At 38.2% G+C, this 19,937-nt stretch overlaps 4 protein-coding genes across 4 annotated transcripts; 1 reads left to right on the forward strand and 3 right to left on the reverse strand.

Annotated features, from left to right (window-relative positions):
• Window positions 1-2,652: 2,652 nt before the first annotated feature.
• LOC145224076 (uncharacterized) lies at window positions 2,653-3,537 on the reverse strand. The gene is made up of 3 exons (XM_080090505.1): window positions 3,472-3,537; window positions 3,219-3,317; window positions 2,653-2,996 (listed from the first exon to the last, which is right to left on the reverse strand). Exons 1-3 carry the CDS (start codon window positions 3,511-3,513, stop codon window positions 2,820-2,822), a joined length of 318 nt encoding a protein of 105 aa, XP_079946631.1. The 5' UTR covers window positions 3,514-3,537; the 3' UTR covers window positions 2,653-2,819.
• On the reverse strand, window positions 3,517-13,990 carry LOC145223603 (DBH-like monooxygenase protein 1 homolog; the record flags this gene model as incomplete). The annotated part of the gene is made up of 22 exons (XM_080090003.1): window positions 13,986-13,990; window positions 13,561-13,620; window positions 13,329-13,443; window positions 12,389-12,499; window positions 12,141-12,290; window positions 11,990-12,083; window positions 11,714-11,895; window positions 11,577-11,657; window positions 11,190-11,288; window positions 10,932-11,034; window positions 10,501-10,670; window positions 10,328-10,422; window positions 10,013-10,169; window positions 9,666-9,796; window positions 9,490-9,586; window positions 8,974-9,072; window positions 8,674-8,808; window positions 5,033-5,296; window positions 4,869-4,963; window positions 4,185-4,341; window positions 3,836-3,966; window positions 3,517-3,559 (listed from the first exon to the last, which is right to left on the reverse strand). Coding segments are annotated over exons 1-22 (2,574 nt in total), but the record flags the coding sequence as incomplete, so codon positions are not given.
• Window positions 5,239-7,613, reverse strand: LOC145224075 (DBH-like monooxygenase protein 1). The gene is made up of 7 exons (XM_080090504.1): window positions 7,391-7,613; window positions 7,143-7,292; window positions 6,919-7,012; window positions 6,308-6,489; window positions 6,162-6,242; window positions 5,697-5,795; window positions 5,239-5,590 (listed from the first exon to the last, which is right to left on the reverse strand). Exons 1-7 carry the CDS (start codon window positions 7,442-7,444, stop codon window positions 5,483-5,485), a joined length of 768 nt encoding a protein of 255 aa, XP_079946630.1. The 5' UTR covers window positions 7,445-7,613; the 3' UTR covers window positions 5,239-5,482.
• Window positions 13,991-14,656: 666 nt separating the features above from the next.
• Window positions 14,657-15,983, forward strand: LOC145224759 (uncharacterized). The gene is made up of 2 exons (XM_080091341.1): window positions 14,657-15,051; window positions 15,294-15,983. Exons 1-2 carry the CDS (start codon window positions 14,903-14,905, stop codon window positions 15,532-15,534), a joined length of 390 nt encoding a protein of 129 aa, XP_079947467.1. The 5' UTR covers window positions 14,657-14,902; the 3' UTR covers window positions 15,535-15,983.
• The last annotated feature ends 3,954 nt before the right edge of the window (window positions 15,984-19,937 follow it).

The raw sequence follows: 19,937 nt of genomic DNA on the forward strand, positions 1-19,937 counted from the left end.
CTGCATGAATAATGTATTACTTTATAAAAACAGCCCTTTCCTAACACTAAAAACTATTTGTTACGTTCTAGCTTCCAAAGCACTATCTGATTTTACATTTGGACTGGGCTTATAATATGACTCCTTAAAAAATGTGTTTCAAACCGAAGAGTTTTTTGGTTAAACCTCTTCACATTCTTAGGTTGAACGAAATTGGCCTCCACTGATAATCGATAATCCTTACGTGGAGACCGCAATCAACTGTACTCAAGCTCCGACCAACGCACCAACTGACCCTCCAACTGATAAACCCACTGACCCTCCAACTGATAAACCAACTGACCCTCCAACTGATAAACCAACTGACCCTCCAACTGATAAACCAACCGACCCTCAGACTGATAAACCAACTGACCCTCCAACTGACACACCAGACGATGCAACAACTATGAATCCAACATCCATGACTCCGATTCAAGAAGAGGAAACAACCAGTGCTGCTGCAAAGTTAAATTTCACTTATTCCTTTGTTATTGTATTAGTAGCAGCGTTCTTGCAAAATATTAACGGTGTTTAACTTGAATACCAAGAGTGGCAGAAAAGAGCAATGCAAATTTGCTGCTGTTTGATTGCTTGTTTTACTTTACACGTCACAACTGTAATGCCACTTTTTTGTTGCTAAAAGATACATTTTGCCACGCGTTTACTCACCCCTAATCATCAGTGTGAAATAAATTTTAAAAAGAAATTCCTTTGCGTATTTTGAAATAGGAAAATGCGAACAAGGTGGAAATTCCTTTGTGTTGTGGCATTTTGTGCAGTTAGTAAAGTCAGTATAAGCCTAGTTTGAAATGTTTATGTGTGTTTCAAAGTACTGTATTACATTGTCAATTCCGAGGTGGTTTGTCGAGATTTCGGAGTGAAGCTTGACATTTAGTTTGACATATTAATATAGCACTAGATATTTGACATCGTTTACCCAGGTTTTTTTGACAAAAACAAAACCAATAGGTAAATTCGAAATGTGACACAAAGAGGAAAACCAAAAAAGCCAATAAAACTTGTTGCAAAAACGTTACTGATCCACCTGGGACCCATCACGAAAATCGTTTGCACGAAAATCGTTTGCAAACACACAATAACAGGCGAACTCCAAACAAAAAACTTTGTCTTTCGTTTTCTTTGCTCACAGTTTTGAATTTTATATCTTTCTTCAACACAAATACCAGTGGCACCAACCGCCTATATTCCTGCATCTGTATATGACAGTGGTAAAATTTGCAAGATGGAAAACAGTGACGACGGATTTTTTTGCCGGTCGGCGCAGAAACAATACTTTATGTAGGCGGGCACAGGGATCACAATGCGGGTGTCATTGACTAGTCTACCAACTAGTAGCTACTACCAACTCCCGACAGAAGCAATGTTTTACAAACAACTTAGGCAATAAATATTTCAGAATCATCACTCAACTGTTTTTAAGGAATATCCATATTTATGTCAATTTAAATGTTCATTGTCTTAAAATGTACGTTCAAAGACGAAATTAAATGAAGCAATGTTTTTAGGAATGAATGGAGCTTTCGCATCTTACCAAGGATAAAACTTTCAAGACTCGATTTAGGACGATTTAATGCTGATGGTACGCAAATTTTATACATTCAGAAAACCCGGTGTCACACTAGTCGATGCCTCTATTAAATAGATCACCGCAAATGCGGAAAATGACAATTTTAAAACGTCTCTGTTCCTAAAAGGTATATTGAGTCTTTTGTTAATTTGTTGCTAGTAAGACTAGTGCTAATTTAGATATTTAAAAAAATATTATGCTTTTATGTTTAGAAAATAAGATGCTATTATTTCAGAAAGATCACCGAACAGTTCAAAACACTTCAATGGAAATGAATCTCACGAAAGTGCAACTATACGTCGCTGACGAAACCCTTACGTAAACGCCTTAATATATCAGTTATTGTAGGAATCAAACGCATCGCAAGAACAAAGAACATCTTTCATCGTTTCATCTTTCATTTGTCCTTTTGTATTACTCACCCAAGACAAACATGTTCAATTGGACCAAAAATTTAACAGTTTAATGACCGGATCTTTAAAACGCCCACGACATGCCGTTGACATTTCAAAACAATTGTGAAATACTTTATAGCTTCGTTGCACTGTCCATTTCAACATAAGTACGTACCTTACATTTTGGGTATGAAAATAAAAAAATAAGTGTTTATAGTTTTTTATAAGTTTACGGCCTGCTTTACGCGTTTTGTTACATTGAGGTAGTTTAAGGCAGTCGATTTTCAATGTAGGCCAAGTTCGTTCAATCTGGAGACGCTGAGACTGAAACGCAAAACGGCTTTTGATCATAGCTTACAGCAGACTAAACATATTTTTGTCGGAATGTATTGCTTTTAGAGTCACTTAAAGGTAAACTTTTATGGCATTTTTAAACGGTGTAGACTGATGTGAAACTGACCTACTGGTTTATTCTCACTTTTAATTTAAAACCTGTTGTAATGATTATGGTGATCACTATTTCGGACAGAGAATTGTCGTATATCTACCCAAAGTGTTTGTACTGCTAAAAAGACATAGGGAACATATCGATACCTAACGAAACTAGATTTAGAGCTACATAGATATTAGACTCTGATTTTTCTGCTATTTTACTTGTACACAGTCAACCTCAGTTACATAAGAAAGGCTTAAAGGTTTATGATGAATTTGTTATTAATTTTTAGGTGGTTTACAATATTGGGACACATTGATAAAATGCACAGCCGAACTAACTGTGAAAATTGAAAATTAAATTACGGCAATTGGTGCTTAAATTAAATCCCGTTGATATTTTGATAACCGGCAAATGCAAACACAATCACAGTGTAATGCATGATATTAAATTTTACAGCAGAGCTGGTCGTTTCTTCAGCCGGGGTGCCAGTGGGACAGTTGTGTGTGGTTTCCTCGTATGGAAAGTCAATCTTTAACGCAGGCCAGGTTTCCTTAACCTACAAACATACAGAAATGTAAACAAACTAAACTAAACTAAACGATCCAATGATTAAAATAAATGTATTTTAGACGATATAATCAGTTGACCAGAAAAAACAAAGCATTGCAAACAACGCATGGTATTAAATTGTTTTTTTTTTGTGTGTGTGTTTGCAGTAAATGAATACTTATAAAGAGTTGTGCAAGTGACAGTGACACTTTTTAAAACAAACCCTTACATTCGGAAGACTACTCTTGGAGGAATAACAATATTGAGTTCTCATCATCAACTTGGCTGCTGAACTAAAGTCGTCGGCCGATGTTTTATTCCAATTTAGCTAAAAAACGTATAGTTTAGTTTGTTTGAAACTTCTTCCCCTATAAAGGTAACATTCATTCATATTAAAAAATTTGATGAATTTTGATTGATCTGCAAAAAAAATACATGCGAACCAAACCTAATGATTGGTTGCAACTTTGAAGACAACTTACTGAGTTTAGCACTTCCAACACAGTTTGATTGGCGTATTTCATGGGTGCTTCAACCAACAAAGACTGTAACCTGACCTCACCTACATTCCTTTAAACACAAAATTAAAAACCAGAAGTGAATGCGATACTTTGAGAACAAGTGCTTTGTGTGTTCAAGCACGGTCCTAAATATTCTTAGCAAGAAACTACAAGTCAAATAGTTGCATAAAACATTACAACGTTTCAAAGTTTATCACTGTCATCGACAGGTAGAATAGGGATATAACTTGGTTCTGCACAGCTGAAAACGGGGAGGTGACACAACATTGCAAATAAAAGTAATTAGGGTGGGAAAAACGCATGTAAATTAAAGACTTTGTTTTACCTCACTGAGCCAATTCCAAAGTACTCCAAAAGTTCAGAAAACATTGGTTCGGTCTTACAGCCTCTCAACGTTATTTTTGGATAGTAGAAGACGTAAGATAAACACATCTCTTCTTTAGTTGATAGTCCACCCTTAAAACGGAAAACAAGACTGATGTTGTCAACATTACCGTTTTGATTTTATCGTCGGGCAGCATCAAAATAAATAGTTTTTACATCATATTACACCGAAAAAATATAGAATAAACTTTTATTTCCGATTTTGTACTGCAATAATATTAACAACTTTATTGTATGAAACCCTTCCCTTCGCACTCAAAAAGACCTCAAAAAGCTTGTTGGCGACTTACTAGAGTAAAGTCGGATTTTCCAAGAGAGTTGTAATTGCAAATCATCTGCATTGAATCGCCGTGTTTAACCTCACGTTCCTCCAACAAAACTCGAGTTTCTTGAAAGTTGAAGTCGTATGAAGAATCCTTGGCTAAGTACGGAAGTTCCGTACCATTCCTGAAAATATTTGCTTCAAACTCCTAAAGGCTATAAGTTCGCGGGTTTACTCAAAATGCGCTCTCTTTGTTGTAAGCATAGCGTTTCAAATAAATCACGTAGCTTTTACCTTTAACCCACAATTGCGCCCCCTACATTTTGCACCTTAACATTTCATAACATTCTAATGTTGAGATGAACATAAGATGAACATATATATAAATTCATAACTGGGATCAGCCCTAAAGCGTCCCGGAAAGACTCCTGTCGTGGATTCGAATCCCACCGCAGGCTAGATTTTTCTAGCCTACGCCGTGCCATATGGTGATGAATGCTTGGTGACCGGCTGATTCGGTATGACGCCTTTAATGGGCCTGGCGTACTGTGATTTACATTCTAATGTAGCACATTTTTTTATTATTGTCAACGAAAAAGGTTTTAAAAATGTCTAATAAAGTTTACAATTATAGAAGTATTTAGGCCTATACACAAAACACCACAATGACAACTATAGGCTAGACTAATTACATAGGTCCAGAAATAATTACCTCACATGTCTCAGGGTAAGTTTCCTGCCTAACAGGTGACTGTGCAGAAATACTGCAAATACATTTATAGATGATTGTCCTTCCGCCTCCATACGCTGCGTATAAGTAAGATTTTATTGACACATTAGCCTTCTCACGACCAACGACAATATAATTTTGCGTACTGATCCTAGACAGTTTTCCGTGCACTCGCCGTAAGCGGAAAAGGACTCAACATTAGGTGGAATGAGATGAGTTATTCCTGAAAGGTGGTGTCCAACTGGAAGTATGCCGGAATCGTGCTCGCGCAGGTCGGGCGTGTAATAAAAGCGGAATCCGGAAGAGTCAACGATGTCTAGTATGATAAGCGTAAGTTCAAGCATGGGGGAAGTAATCAACACTATAAACCAGAGTTGTAAACGGGCTTGAAATTGGAGTCTGAACCCGGCCTAAACCCGAAACAACAAGCCCAAACCCGGCCCGAAAGCCCGACCCGACTTATAACTCTGCTATAAACTGCTTGTTCAGTGTACACAAGCCTACGTCAAACTTCAAGATTATAAACTTCAGTTACTACTTTTAAGTTGTGTGTAAAGCTTTTAAGGATGGGGTACTAAACGGCTTTTCACCACACACTAGCCTGGTTTGAATTCAGGATTGTCATAATGAGTTTCCAATACGACATATTTTGGTGCATCTGGAGTTCCCAACGGATAGCCAGCATGTTTAGGAAAGTGAAAGGCCTGAAGCAAAAAAAATGAGCGCAAACACATTAATTAAATTTCAGCCAATCGGTAAAAAACTGTAAACAAGTAAGTGAGTGCATATCAAAGAAATGCTTCAACTTACCCCTCCTCCTATAGCCCAGGCATAAATAACAGTCTGACAATTGTGGAAATCTTCTGGCATATTGTTTGTAAAACATTTGACGCTTTCATCAACATGGGTCTAAAATAGTTAAAACCATGTCAGTGTCCTTCAGTTTTTCTAAGTGCGCTACATTTGTAATGTTTCGCTGTGAATATTCCATTAATGCAGTAGTTTTCAAACTGTGCGTCGCGACGCCCTGGTGCGTCGTTTCAACTTTCCAAGGGCGTCGCAAAATGTTTCCGTTTTGTGGCTTTTTGTTGTTGTATCAATAAACCTAACTTTAATAATAATTTTCCTCATTAACTTTTATATGCTGGTGGGTCGCAAGTTCAGAAAACTTTTCCAGGAGCGTCGCAACAAAAAAAAAGTTTGAAAATCACTACATTAATGGCATACAATGTTTGTGAAAGTTAAGAAAACCACACAAAAAAAACAATAGACTACTTTATTTGCGTCGTCGGTGCAATGGTAAACCAGCATGTGATGGACATTGAGTTCGTGTCCTTTCTGGATTATGGGCTCTACCTATACCAACAATAAACACATAAAATTATATTTTAGCTTAGAAATAATAAAAAAAGTTTGCCAACCTTGACCAAGTGATGTTTTTGTGGCATGTCTGGTATCTTCAGTAAATGGCAATTGTAATAGGTGTCCACAGCTGGAACATGAAAGTTGTCAGTGACAAGGTCAAATGACAAATAGTTTTTTTCCTCCGGCAACATGCTTTCCTCACTTCCAGGTGAGTTAAGCAACAGCATGCTCTTGACACCTAAAATGTGACGGACAGTAATTTATTTGAGTAAAACACAAACTTACAAGCTGTTTTAACTGTGGTAAGCGACGAATTTAACACAGTGGTCGGCAACCGCCGGTCCGCGGCCCGGTACCGGTCCGCGGGGAGTTCGTTACCGGGCCGTATAATTTTTCAGGTTAAATGCCATGAACATTTTGCCCATGTATTCCGGGGATGATAAACCAATTTAAGCGTTTTTATTGCTAAATATTTGTAGTTTTTTATGACCGGTCCGCGGTAAAATTTTACTTTTAAAAGCGGTCCGCGGTACAAAAAAGGTATCAAACAAAACGATGCAGAAGCCTATCAAATGAAATTTCCAAATACACACTGCCACTGTGTTTAAGAAAAGTCTATGTAATATGACAGGCAGAAACTAATTATCAAAGCTCCTGATTGTCTTACCTCTATTCGCAGCTCCGTGTTGATCGTCAAAATGTAGATCATCTTCAGTAGGATCATTTACTCCCCAGGCGTATATCATTCTTATCGTGTCGGTCTAGAATTCACCCACAAAGTTACGCAACGACTATTTATTTTATCAACTTCTTTAACTTTAATAATCAACAATATAAAGATATCTAAACAGTAAACTTGCACAGCCAAGATTACAAGACACAAGTGCAAACCGTTATATCAACATCTTCACTGTCACAGGTGACAAGCAGACGTCGAAACTTGATCAGAGTGTAACCATCGACTTCCATTCCCTCCAACAACTCAACATTCTTAACTGTGTCCTGAGATGGGTAACCGTTGGTTTGCCCGCCATGGCGATCCTGAAAAATAATTGGTTTATAAGAAGACAGTAAAGCATAGGCATTGAGATGCAATAGTAGAAATTGTACATGTTCCTAAATACAATATGTCTGCTTACCGTAATAGTCACTCCGTTTTTCACCCATCCGACTATAATGTCAGCATTGGCCATGCTTCCTGTCGGTGAAAAACCGATTCCTACCCATCCCTCGGTGTGTCCGTGTATCTAAAATAGGCGTAGCATATTACTGAATCATAGCAGAACAGAACATACGTTGCAGGTAACAAAATCTATTGTTTTGCTGAACTTGGTATGAGTATCAATTATTGTCACCTGCAGTTATATACAATAGAGTACAAAATATGTTAAAAATCCAAATCCACTCACCTCAAAAGTAATGGTTGTATCGGTAAAACTCCAATATAATTTCATAACTTCGCCTTCGTCGAGAACCACGTCATGAGTAAAAGTCTCTGTCGTATTAGGTTGGCATTGTGCCAAGGTGATCAACCACAAAATAGCGAAAAGTTGCCACCAATACCACATATTTTAATAGTATCACAAGTCTAGAAAAAGAACAATATTAAAAACCCTTTTTTTACAAAAGTTATTCAGGTGCTTTTGTTAAAAATTGCTAATTAACTTGGCCTCGAACATTTTAAATTAAACTGTAACCATTTTAGAAAGATCCAAAAACGCTTCCAAACTGTGTTTTTCTTTCCAGCAATGGAAGTAAACTTCTTGTTCACTTCCATTGACCTCGAAAACCGCAGCAATGATCTCGAAAAACCGCTGCGTAAGGGCCTTTATGTAAGTTACGAGTTGTCATAGGAATTCAACAAATCGCAAGGACAAAGAAAACGTTTTTGGTTTTGAATCTGGACATATAAACTTTGACAAGCTATAACTTTCTGTATAATATGTTAACCCAGGATAAACAGTTTCAATGGGGTGATAAATTTAACAGTTTAAGGACCGGATCTTTAAAACGCGCTTAACCTGCCGTTGACATTTCAAAACAATTGTAAAATATTTCATAGCTTCGTTGCACTGTCTGCACCATACATAGCTTTGTTCAGTTTTAACAGATTAAGTACACGGAGCCTACAAGTGTTTATTTTTCATAATTGTATACAGCCCGCTTTCCGCGTTTTATAGCATTATTGTAGTTTATTAATGCTTTTTTATTTAACTATATGCAATCAGCTGTACCCCGCAAGGTTGTGCGGTTCATTAATAAACTGTTATATTTGCGACTTTTAGAAGTTTACTTAAACACCTTTAACGTTTAGAAAGACGGCCAATACGATCACAATTACAAAGGAACGCATGAAATTAAACGTAGCAGCAGAGCTAGTTGTTTCCTCTTGATTTTGGATAAACGTATCTATAGTTGTTACAGGGTCGAGGACGGAGTTTTCGGCAATATCGTCGGCGACGGTTTCTGTTGGGGGTACAGTGGGTGCTTGAGAACAGTTTGGTGAAGGCTCCTCGTATGGATGGTCGATTGTCAATGCAGGCCAAGTTCCTTCAACCTGAAGATGCAACGAGATTTAAACACAAAATAGATTTCAATGGTAGTTTAAAGCAGATTAAAATTGCTTTTGTCGGAATTTATTACTTATTAAGACAATTGAAAGAAAAACAAATAAATATGCCATTTTTTGAATCATAAACCATTTATTGGGTTTATCACTGACATCTGGGGGACTGCCACCGAAGGAATGGCAAATTTGTGTTCTCGTCATTGATTCGGCAGCTGAACTAAAGTCATCGGCCAATGTTTCATTCCAATTTATCTAAAATATAATGTGCAATTTTTTGATAAGTAGACCACAAAACAAAATACAGCAAACTACGGATAATCCGGAGCTCAGTCAAATTCGCAAAAAATGTACAAATAATTTTAATGCGGAAAAATGTAAGTAATCAATATCGGTTAATCCGGACAATTATTTGTTCAGAAAGGGTCCGGATTAAGCGTAGTTATTTGTTCAGAAAGGGTCCGGATTAAGCGTACCGTATAGTACCCTGGATTGTAAAATTGCCTTTAAAGTGCCACTTTGGTGATTAGTTGACTAAAAAAAATTAAGAAAAAGTTTCGTTGGATAAGCAATTAAAAAAATAAGATGAAAAGTCTGCAAGCTATATTACCAAACATTTTTCGCATCAAACGCAAAACCAGACAGTGACTTGCATGTTTGAATATGACTTACCGAGTTGAGAACTTCGAATACAGTTTGATTTGTGTATTCGGAGGGGGTTACAACAATCAAGTTTTTTATTCCGTCAAGAGGGCTTCCACCTCCATTCCTTTAAACAAATAGTGCTTACATTACCGTGTCATCAGGGGTTAATGGGCATAATGCTAGAAAACATCCATGCATTTTACCTCACCGTCTCGATTCCGAAGTATTGTAAAAGTTCACTAAGAAGAGCTTCGGTTTCGCAAACTACCAACGGTATTTTGGGATAGTAATATACGTAGGATAGACACATTTCATTGCTGGTCGAGAGACCACCCTTTAATGCAATAAAAAAATGCAATACGTGGGAAAAAATGATAAACATAGGTTCGAAATTGGGTTACAAACTATTCAATTAGCGATAATAAACAGCTACATCAAGTAAAACACAGGCAACACATTTAATTGGGATTTATCAGTTGTGTTCAGTCCTTATTTTGTAATAACACTATATATATTATATCAGTAGCTTTAGGTGATATTGGCGACTTACAAGAGTGACATTCGACTTGCCAACAGAACTATAATTGCACACTGTCTGCATTGAATCGCCCTGCTTCAGCACACGTTCCTCCGACAAAAATCGAGTCTCTTGAAAGTTAAAGTCGTATGAAGCATCCTTGGCCAAGTGTGGAAGTTCCGTGCCATTCCTAAAACATTTGCACATGAATATATGGCTCGTAGAACATAAGGTGTTTAAACTAGAGAGCAATAATACAAACAAAAGATATTGGTAAGAATTTTTGCAAAACAGAAAAGTCATAAATACGTTTTACCAACTAAAAATGTCCGATATAATCCTGGTTACCTCACATGCTTCAACGTGAGTTCCCTGCCCAGCAAGTGACTGTGCAAAATGACTGCAAACACATTCAGAGAGTCCTGACCTTCCGCTTCCATGTGCTGCGTTACAGTTGATTCAATATTTTGTATTCCTATATCCCACTTAGGTTACATACAACATAAGATTATTTCACTTACCGATCCAAAACAGTTTTCTGTACATTCGCCGAAATCGAGAAAGCTTTCAGCGTTTGGTGGAATGATGTCAGTAAAACCGCTCACCGAGTGTCCGACCTTCAATATTCCGGTATCGTGCGTGCGCAAGTCAGGAGTGTAATAAAAGCGCAGACCCGAAGAGTCGACGATGTCTAGTACAATAAGGTTAAGTTGTTCAAAAACGTTGACACCTGCTATCCAACTAGGTCAGGTTTATCTGCACAATAATCGCTGCTGTGTATTTTCTAAGTTCAACCAACCAAGCTGACAAAAACTTAATGTTTGGTTTCCATGCACGCAAGCTTTTAATTTACTCAAATTTCTGTTAAAGTGCCTTGGTTGGACATTGATACATAGATAACGTGCGCAGAGATTTATAAAAGTGATAGTGTAAAATATTGTACAATAATAACCTGATTTGAGTTCTGGATTGTCATAATGAGTTTCCACGACAACATACTTTGGTGCGCCTGAGGTTCCTAACGCATAACCAGCGTGCTTGGGAAAGTGAAATGACTGACGTATAAAAACACATTTAAAGCTTTAGTGGAAATTGAAAACCAAGAAAACCAGACAATTTTTTAGTGTACGTTCAAACTGAATTTCGAAACAATTACAAATTTGCAAACAGGTACGAAAAATACAAGCACGGCATTTTCGTTTTAACCTACCCCCCCTCCGATTGCCCAGGCAACGATAGGAAACGCACAATGGTAGAAGTCTTCCGGCATATTGCTGCTGTAACATCTCGCACTTACATTAACAAGGGTCTAGAAAAAATTATAACTTCACCAACGTTTTAGGAGTTGTTAAATTTCCTATTGCAATAAAAACGAGGTTTTTGACCGGAGGTATGGGATACTAGACTGGTTGTAAAAATAAATCCCGTTTAGACGTTATTGAAAGAAAAAGCACAGGATTTACAGTGGTTCGGAATATTTCTCACAAAAAAACGTTTCCAGTAATCGTAAACGAGGGGGCAAGAAAAAATTGAACGAAAGCGTAGCTGCAAGCAAAAAACACCACTAATGTAAAGAGAAAAATCGACTTCAACTTACTTGATTTGAGTCATCAGGGCAATGGTAAACCAGTATGTGATGAACATTGAGTTCGTTTCCATTTTGAATAAGGGGCTCCACCTTTAAAAGTAACAAATTGATGCAATTAAAGTAATGTTTGCCTTTAACAGGTTAACCTTGACTAAATGGTGTTTTTGTGACATGTCAGGAATCTTCAACAAACGACAGCTGTAGTAAGTGTCCTCAGCTGGAACATGAAAGTTGTCGTTGGCAAGATCAAATTGTAAATGAGTTTCTCCCGCTGGGAACCTGGTTTGGTCACTTCCTGCTTGATTAAGCATGAACATGCTTTTAACACCTAAACAGATTTTTCAATTCAATATAAGAATCCAAAAGTATCTTGACTAAAACGGTAAATTTTAAAATGTGTGAGTATTTGCTGGTTTTGCGACCTCTGTTCGTAGCTTCATGTTGGTCTCCGAAACCTAGATCATCTCCAGTCGGATCATCTACTCCCCAGGCATATATCAATTTCATTGTGTCAGCCTAGAATTAACCCATACCGTTAAATAAAACGGAAGATAATAAGCCATAAGTGCATACCGTTATATGGATGTCTTTACTGTCACAGGTGGCGAGCAAACGTCGAAACTTGATCACAGTGTAACCATCGACCTCCATTCCCTCCAACAACTCAACATTCTGAACTGTGTCCTTGGATGGGTAACCGTTGAAACTCCCGCCGTGACGATCCTGAAATAATTAGTTTATAATGCAGACATTAGAAGGTAAAACAGCCACCATTGCTTTTGATGCAAGGCGATTGGAGATAAAGAAAAGTGTTCGCTTACCGTAAGTTTTGCCACTCCGTTTTTTACCCACCCAACTATAATATCGGCATTGGCCATGCTTCCAGTCGGTGAAAAACCGATGCCAACCCATCCCTGCGTGTGTCCGTGTATCTGAAATGCAATATGATGGGTATTGTAGCACGCGTTAGTTAGGCCATAAAGCTGTTTCGAAATGTACGGAGCTTTAGTTTACTTTAAAGTTTAAAGTATACGGCTTGCAACCCTGACCGAACCACATGCATTATTGCCAGGGCCAAACCAGATAAAATGTAACTGATTGTCCCAGCAAAACCTACTTTTGGCAGACAAAAGCTTGTGTTTTGCCACAAAAGGCCCCTAGAACCAGTGTTTCATACCGGAACGGAACGAAACCAAATAACGTTATTCGTTCTGAGCAAATTATTTATTTCGTTATTTCGTTCTGGACCGATATTTTCATTTCGTTCCGGTCTGACCGACATAAATTTATAACGGTATTTTTCGGTATTTCGGTCTAACATTAGAACATTTCGTTGTGGTCGTTACAACTATTAAGCGAAAAACGAAAGAAAGTTGCAACACACAACAATTATTGTCGGTAGTTGTTACGTCACATAACATTTCTCAATAATGGTCAAACGGATGTAAATTGTAGGAGCCTCAATTTTTATTATATCCTAACGGCGCGAAATTTTCAGAATTTTTTTCATGTCAAATGTCCAGAACGAAATACCGGAATAAAATAAAACGGTATTTCGTTCCGTTCCGGTATTTTGAATATTTTTTATTTCGGTATTTCGTTCCGGTATTTGAGCCAAAAATTATTTATTTCGTTCCGGTATAACGTTCCGTTCCGTTCCGGTATGAAACACTGCCTAGAACAATGAACAGTTGATGGTTCGCACCAGTTAAAAAATTCTGGACCAAAAATTGAAATAATTTAAAAACCATTCCAACATACCTCAAACGTGATGGAAGTGTCGTTGAAATTCCAATAAACTGTTATAACTTGTCCAATATCGAGAACCGCACTGTGGGCAAACGACTCTGTAGTGTTTGGTTGGCACTGAGCTAAACTAACCAAACACAAAACATAGAGAAGTTGCAGCCAATGCAACATATTGCAGTAGTCACCTCATTTGACGAAGATAAAATCGAAAGGAAATCGGTAACATTGGCCTAGCACAACATACTGCATCATACACATAAGAATGCTCGGTTGCAACATCTCCTCATTTAAAATCAGAAAGTAACTGTGAAAAACAAAAATACAGGTTTGTTACGTAATAATGATTTTGTTTAAACAATGTTTCCACTGAATTGTATGTAAAATTGGTGGCAGTCACGATGGCCCATATGGCCCATATGGGCTTTCGCGGTCCCCAATCAATTGTTTTCCTGTTTTTTTTACTATAGAGTGCACTAAACCAAACTACTGCAGGATTTTCAACGTCTAGCGACCCACTTAAACGGTGTCACTAAATCAGTGATTCTCAAACTGTGTGCCGTGAGAGATTTCCAAGTGTGCCGTGAAATTTTCCTATTTTAAAGTGCAATCATTTCCTGGTGATTAAGGACTTCATGACAAAATAATGGTGTGCATGACAATCTTTCAAACCTCATGGTTTTGCTCATGGGCGCCGGCACGTAGGGGCAAGAGGGGGCGGCACTCCTCCCCCCACCCTGTCTGTGCGGGGATTTTTTTAAGTCTACTGCATATATTTTATGCCATGTGTTACTTGAAATAGTAATCTATCCCTGCAAGAGTGTTTTTGTCAAAGTAAAAACATTGGAAAAATCAAAGTAGCACTATTCTTGTTGCACAAGACACCTGGGAGCGGTAAAGAGTCGTATTCGTGTTCAAACATTCCCTTTTTTTAATCGTGAAAATGTCACAAAGACACAGTGGAAACAGATGCAATGAAACGTATGAAAAGATTAGAAAGTATTGGTTGAGAATAAAGAAAGTAGTCAATAAAGTACAATGCCCTTCGCCTAATTATTCTTTAGTATCAGACCGTCTGAACCTAGGCTTTGCATCCTCATTGCATCTTAGCGGCTTTTACCAAAAGAAAGGGTGTTGCACAAATACAAAAGTACATATCGATTGAACAGTTAATATCGAGCCGAAACATCAATAGGTCACAAGTTGGTCTATATTAACCGAAGAGGTTGAACCTGCGACGAGGTACTGACGTACTTGCACATCGATTTTGCTGTTGGAAAGTCCGCTGATGAAAATGATATTGTTATTATAGAACAGGGTTTTATCCTATTTCACTGCTAAATATGTGTATACAGTGCTAAAAATGTCTGATATCTGCTGGTATTTTTGTCGAATTTTCGGTATCTGACGCCGATCGCATTGGGAGGGATGTGCTGAAGAGAGAAAAGAAAAAACGAACGCCAAATTTGACGAAAAACGCGCTGATAAAATATAAGTTGAGAGAGCGACGTTGCATTTAGACACACACCAACAAAGCGGTTTATAAGTCACATCTTAAATTGTTAAAAGGTAATAAATATTTCGCAAGAATGGATATTGTTGCTTTTAGACGCGGACCAGTTCTGCTGTTTTTTATGACAGCTGTAGTCTGTGTTTGCACCACATGTGAAGCAGCGGCCATAACAGCCAACGACGAGGATAGTTTTCAAGTGCAAGATTTGGACGTTAACATTGAAAGGTAAAAAGGATTGGTCACTTAATCTGCATTTATCGATATTGTGTAAATTAAATGTTTTTGTGACATACAAGGCAAACTGAGTATCAGGTCAAAAACGACTTTATGCAAATTGGCATAAAAACTGAAGTCGTGTGATAATAACTTATGCTTTGTAATTTGCTGATGATTTGTTAAAAAACTTAATTATAAAAGTGTGCACTAGTGTACTTATTTTCGTAACTAAATGTTGCCCTTTATTTTAGATTCCGACGGAGTCTTTACATGGTGGAGCGACGTCGTTGCGGATTTCGGCTGAAAAAGCATTGCTACATTCTCGCGTATCGATGCCACGCTTCTGTGCTGTCAAAACGAAGTGTGGACAACGATATGGAAGAATCATCACAATCAGATTCAATTCTCGAACGTGGAATCAGATCCATTGTGACAAAACGAAGACGTCGATTTCGGGCAAACTGTTCGATTTGTAGCGCAAGATGTTGGTAGATGAAATATCGCATCTGGTAGAGCGTTGATGTGCACGGTCGCTGTATGGTGTCACCGATGTTAGGTATCGGCCTGTTGATAAACATGACTTCCAGAGAGTTCGTTCGATGATTTGATGGTTCAGCAGCATAAAAATTATGACCCTCCACTTAATTTTACTGCAAAATGGTGCGTTTATTGTTTGTTTTGCAATGTTTGACAGGTAAACCAAACTTCGCCTTCTGAATCATGAATACGCCTATTGAAACCTTTTTTCGGTATTTGTAAGTCGATTTCCCAAAACTGTCGTTTTCACAAACAAATATGCCGTTTTTTGATAACTGGCGCTGTTGCATTACATTCTTCACCATTTTTTGTTTTTCTTTTTTCTTTTGTAGCATTTTTGAGCATGTCTGGTTTTCCTAGGTTTCACTCGAAACTCTTTCAATTGATGCTTTGAACAGATTCGTTGCGTGACATATTTATTTCTATTTTACACAAATACAAAAAAGTCGAACTAAAATTTTTACAAATTACCCCGAAACTGTGCAAACGTGAGCAGAAAAGTATGAAGCATTTGCAGGTTATCTAAACATTCAACACAAATACTGGAGAATCCATCTCCGTTTAAAACCGCGTGTCAGGCACTTGTGCGGTAAAGTTCTTGACTCAACACATGTGCAATATCAACATTGAACTTGGCATAACACCAGCTTGGTGTCCCCCAGGGGTCTATACAAGGACCGCTTATTGCCTTCAGGCTAAGAGATTCTTTCGTCGCAAGGCAATTGAACGGATCAGCGGAAGCGATGCGACTGTCCCTCGCTATGACATTTTACCTAAGTCGCAAATGTAGACGAACAGTAGATTATGACGTCAACGCCATCTGGGATCGCGTTGTAATCAAATATACATGATCTGTTGTGATCTTGATTTAGCTTGTGTTGTTTGACATCAGGTGGATAACAAAGGGCAAATCTGATCACTACGTTGTCAAATCATCTCAAACGTTGAATTACATTACAAAATTTGCAAGAAGATAGCGGAAAAAGCTTCATGTATGGTTTTTTCCTATAAAATGTGCTTTTACTTCAAAGGTTCTCTTATTACATTGTTTAGACTTCCTTTTCGACCCCTGGTTTGCAAGTTAAAAAAAGCCGAGCGGTCGAAATTAAACAAACTGAAAAATTTTAATGGACTGTTGAAGGGTTCCTTCAACGCCAGACCTGTTTAGCAAGCGAGTAATAGGGCGTGAATGAATTCGGCGGAAAGGTTGTGCTTCTTATCGTCGATATCTTAAATTTCACGCTTGCGGTGGGATGTAAACTCAGGGAGAGTGGAACAAATCAATACACAACACAAACAAAATGACTGGGGCCGTTGTTTGTAGAAAATCTCCGGCTGAAATCACGTCCTATAAGCGAAACGGCACGTAAGTATACTAAAGCTGTTGCGTTATGAAAGCAAAAGCAATTTTTCGCGTTCGAAGTATTTTAAACAGTTCGTGAGTGAGTGACGAACTGTTATCCAACAAACGATTTATGTTGTCAAATATGAGACATATTTTTGTTAAAACACTATAATTTCAAAAAAGGTGTTTCATTAAAGTGTTACATATAGCTCCTAAAAGGAAAATGATGGTAGATGTATCTAAGTACTTTCTGGATTCAAAACATAATTTGTTGCCATTTATATCGGTATGATATGTTTGCGTAAATTTATGCGTTGCGTGTTAATAGCAAAAGAGCCCTTAGTTAAAAGTGCATTGCAAGTTGAGATTTGAAGAAACCTACGTGGGTGGCCAAACACCATATATTTTGCTACGTTATGCAGTGGGCTATAGTAGGGGTAGCGCGAATCAAAAACACGGTTTGTTGCTTGTGTCCGAAATACGACATTGATGAAACAGTTTTCAATTTGACCGCTAGAGAAGGCTTGATCATAATTTCGATAAGACTTTATGCAACGGTCAGAGCCCACTTTTAGAAGCGGGGTTGGTTACGAGGTAATGTAGAGACTTAAGACACTCGTTTACTGACACAGGCGCCGAGATAACGGTAATCCCCGTACAAATTCAGCTACCTCGATACTGCTTTATCGTGGAAGGGCAGTCTCTTTTACTGCTTTAAAGTTAATGTACACTGCTTTCACATGCAAGTAAACGGAGACGTCGGATAAACATCAAAGCCAATAATCGCACAATGACGTTAGCTTCGACAGTCGACGTTTTAGTTACGGACACAGGTCCTATCTCAGTGCATCAGAACCTGGTTGTGTTGGGGTCTTGTCTGAGGTCGCCCGGTGATCCCCTGAGGCAACCACGACATGAGGTCACTTGCCCGCAAACGTTTCTGAGCGATTTACCGAAAAGCAGTTACGTAAACTATAATATATGTATACTCGACTGGTGGCTTAACATATCAACTCAAATAGACAATAAACGTTTAAAAGGATAATAGCTCTTTTCTCAGCTTATGGAAGGCATAAATCGATGACGTCAGAATTAAAAATACACCAATAATAAACAACGACATCATTGTAGAAAATGTGTGGTTTACTGAATCAACGATGTATTTTATGAAACCATTTCATAAAGGAGATTAACATGCCTATTTTCTGACAAAACGCTCATCACGAAGATTAAAACTCGACCATGCATTTTGCAACACATGGAGTCACTTGTTTTTCTACAAAATGGTAAGAAAAAAAAGCTTTTCAAACCCAACTTATTTCTTGGCAAAATGTTTTTCTACAAAGGGTAGGTAACAAAACGTTTTAAACTTAACTGAATTGACCCCAAATCGCTTTTTCTTTGGGAGATATGTTATCGCATGCTGTCAACAGAAAGTAAACAACCAATCACATCGATCTCACTTTCGAACTTGTGTAACAAAGTTTGTTTATGCGTAGGCAATGAGGTTCGCCCAAACAGTCAAAAGGGGCCGTTTGTCAAGCGTATACGTGATACTATACACACACCATGTTGTGTTAAAACGTTACAAAAACCGATAATGTACGAAATTGTTTGACGTTATCAGTGCGTTAAAAATAATCCGTCTACCTTCGCGTGATTAGATTATTAATATGCTCGGAATATTTCACGTTTATATCTAAAGATTACCTCATTTAATAGCTTTTAGCGATTATTCGCGCCTGGGGATTGTGATGTCACTTTTTGGAAGAGGTTTTTGTACAATTCCCGCGTGGTTTTTGGTTTAATTTTTGTAAGCTTCTTGCCTCAATCCAATAAAACTCAAGTACGTATCACTCTGGTGTGTTTCCTGCTTCCGGACGTATCAACCTTGAGAAAGTCGCATTGAGGTCGCAAATGTAACCCAAGCCCGCGCCCTGAGCGACACTGGTGGACTTATTTACATGTATGTCGTTGCGCATCAAGTGCTGTGTCTTTCGAGGGAATCGAATAAGCACATTTTGCTTTTCTGGCTTGCAGGCGTTCAAAAACTCGTCAAGTGGAACTGATTTACATCGTGTATTAGGAAACGCGTCGACGCAAGTTCAGTGATAACCTTTGCAGGTTGGATAATTTGCCTTTTGCACATATGCAACTGGCGAACTTTTCAACTGAACCTTGCCAACACCCTTGCGATCCACGACAAATCCCCTTGACGTTATCGCGGCTCTATCTTCCGACCTTGCCTAGTTTCTTCCGTTTCGGTTAAGCAGCGTGGTAGAGCATTTAAAGGCACCTACGTGCGCCAGTAGTGATTCCTGACCTGACCGCAACAGATGACTTTTGCCAAGAGATTGCCGGAAGTAAGCCACTGCTAAAAACTAAAAAATGCAAGGCTTTGGAATCTTATACTATCTGCCAATGCGAGTGCATTCTGGAGAAGAGAGTCTAGTTTCGTGGTCTAATCAATAAACAAAATCGTTTGATAGGCAGCCAATATCTTTTTTCACGGGAGACTTGGTTACAGATCTGTCGAATTACAGATGACGGGTGTGAACGCAATACTGGCGCTTTCAAAAATGAATCGAAGAAAGGGGAATTGGAAAAAGGGCAACTGAATATATTTTTCTTTATATGTAAACGTAAGCTTTTCCAATAAAACAAAATTAGTTAGAGATAGTATATTTGCATTATTATAGTTCACACGAAAAATGAGACCTGTGAAGTAAGTTAATCAGGACTATTTGCAAATCGTTCGTAGATCACCCAGGTACAAGCTTGGAAACGAACTGGTCAAAGTAAAGTTAAAAATTCAAAAACGCATATAAAACGCGACTTAAAAAATTCTTGCACCTGGGCATTGTCTGTCAACGTAACCTTCACTAAACACCGACACAAACCGATTACGGCGAAGAAATGAGTTTTCTCCAGCTTTATTAATTAGCGTGTGCGCACGAACCAACTGTGCTACGGTCCATTACGTGATCACGTCACTGGAAAGGCGCCAGGACCC

Source organism: Phallusia mammillata, chromosome 4 (assembly GCF_965637545.1).
Source record: "Phallusia mammillata chromosome 4, kaPhaMamm4.hap1.1, whole genome shotgun sequence".
In the NCBI taxonomy this organism is placed as follows: domain Eukaryota; kingdom Metazoa; phylum Chordata; class Ascidiacea; order Phlebobranchia; family Ascidiidae; genus Phallusia; species Phallusia mammillata.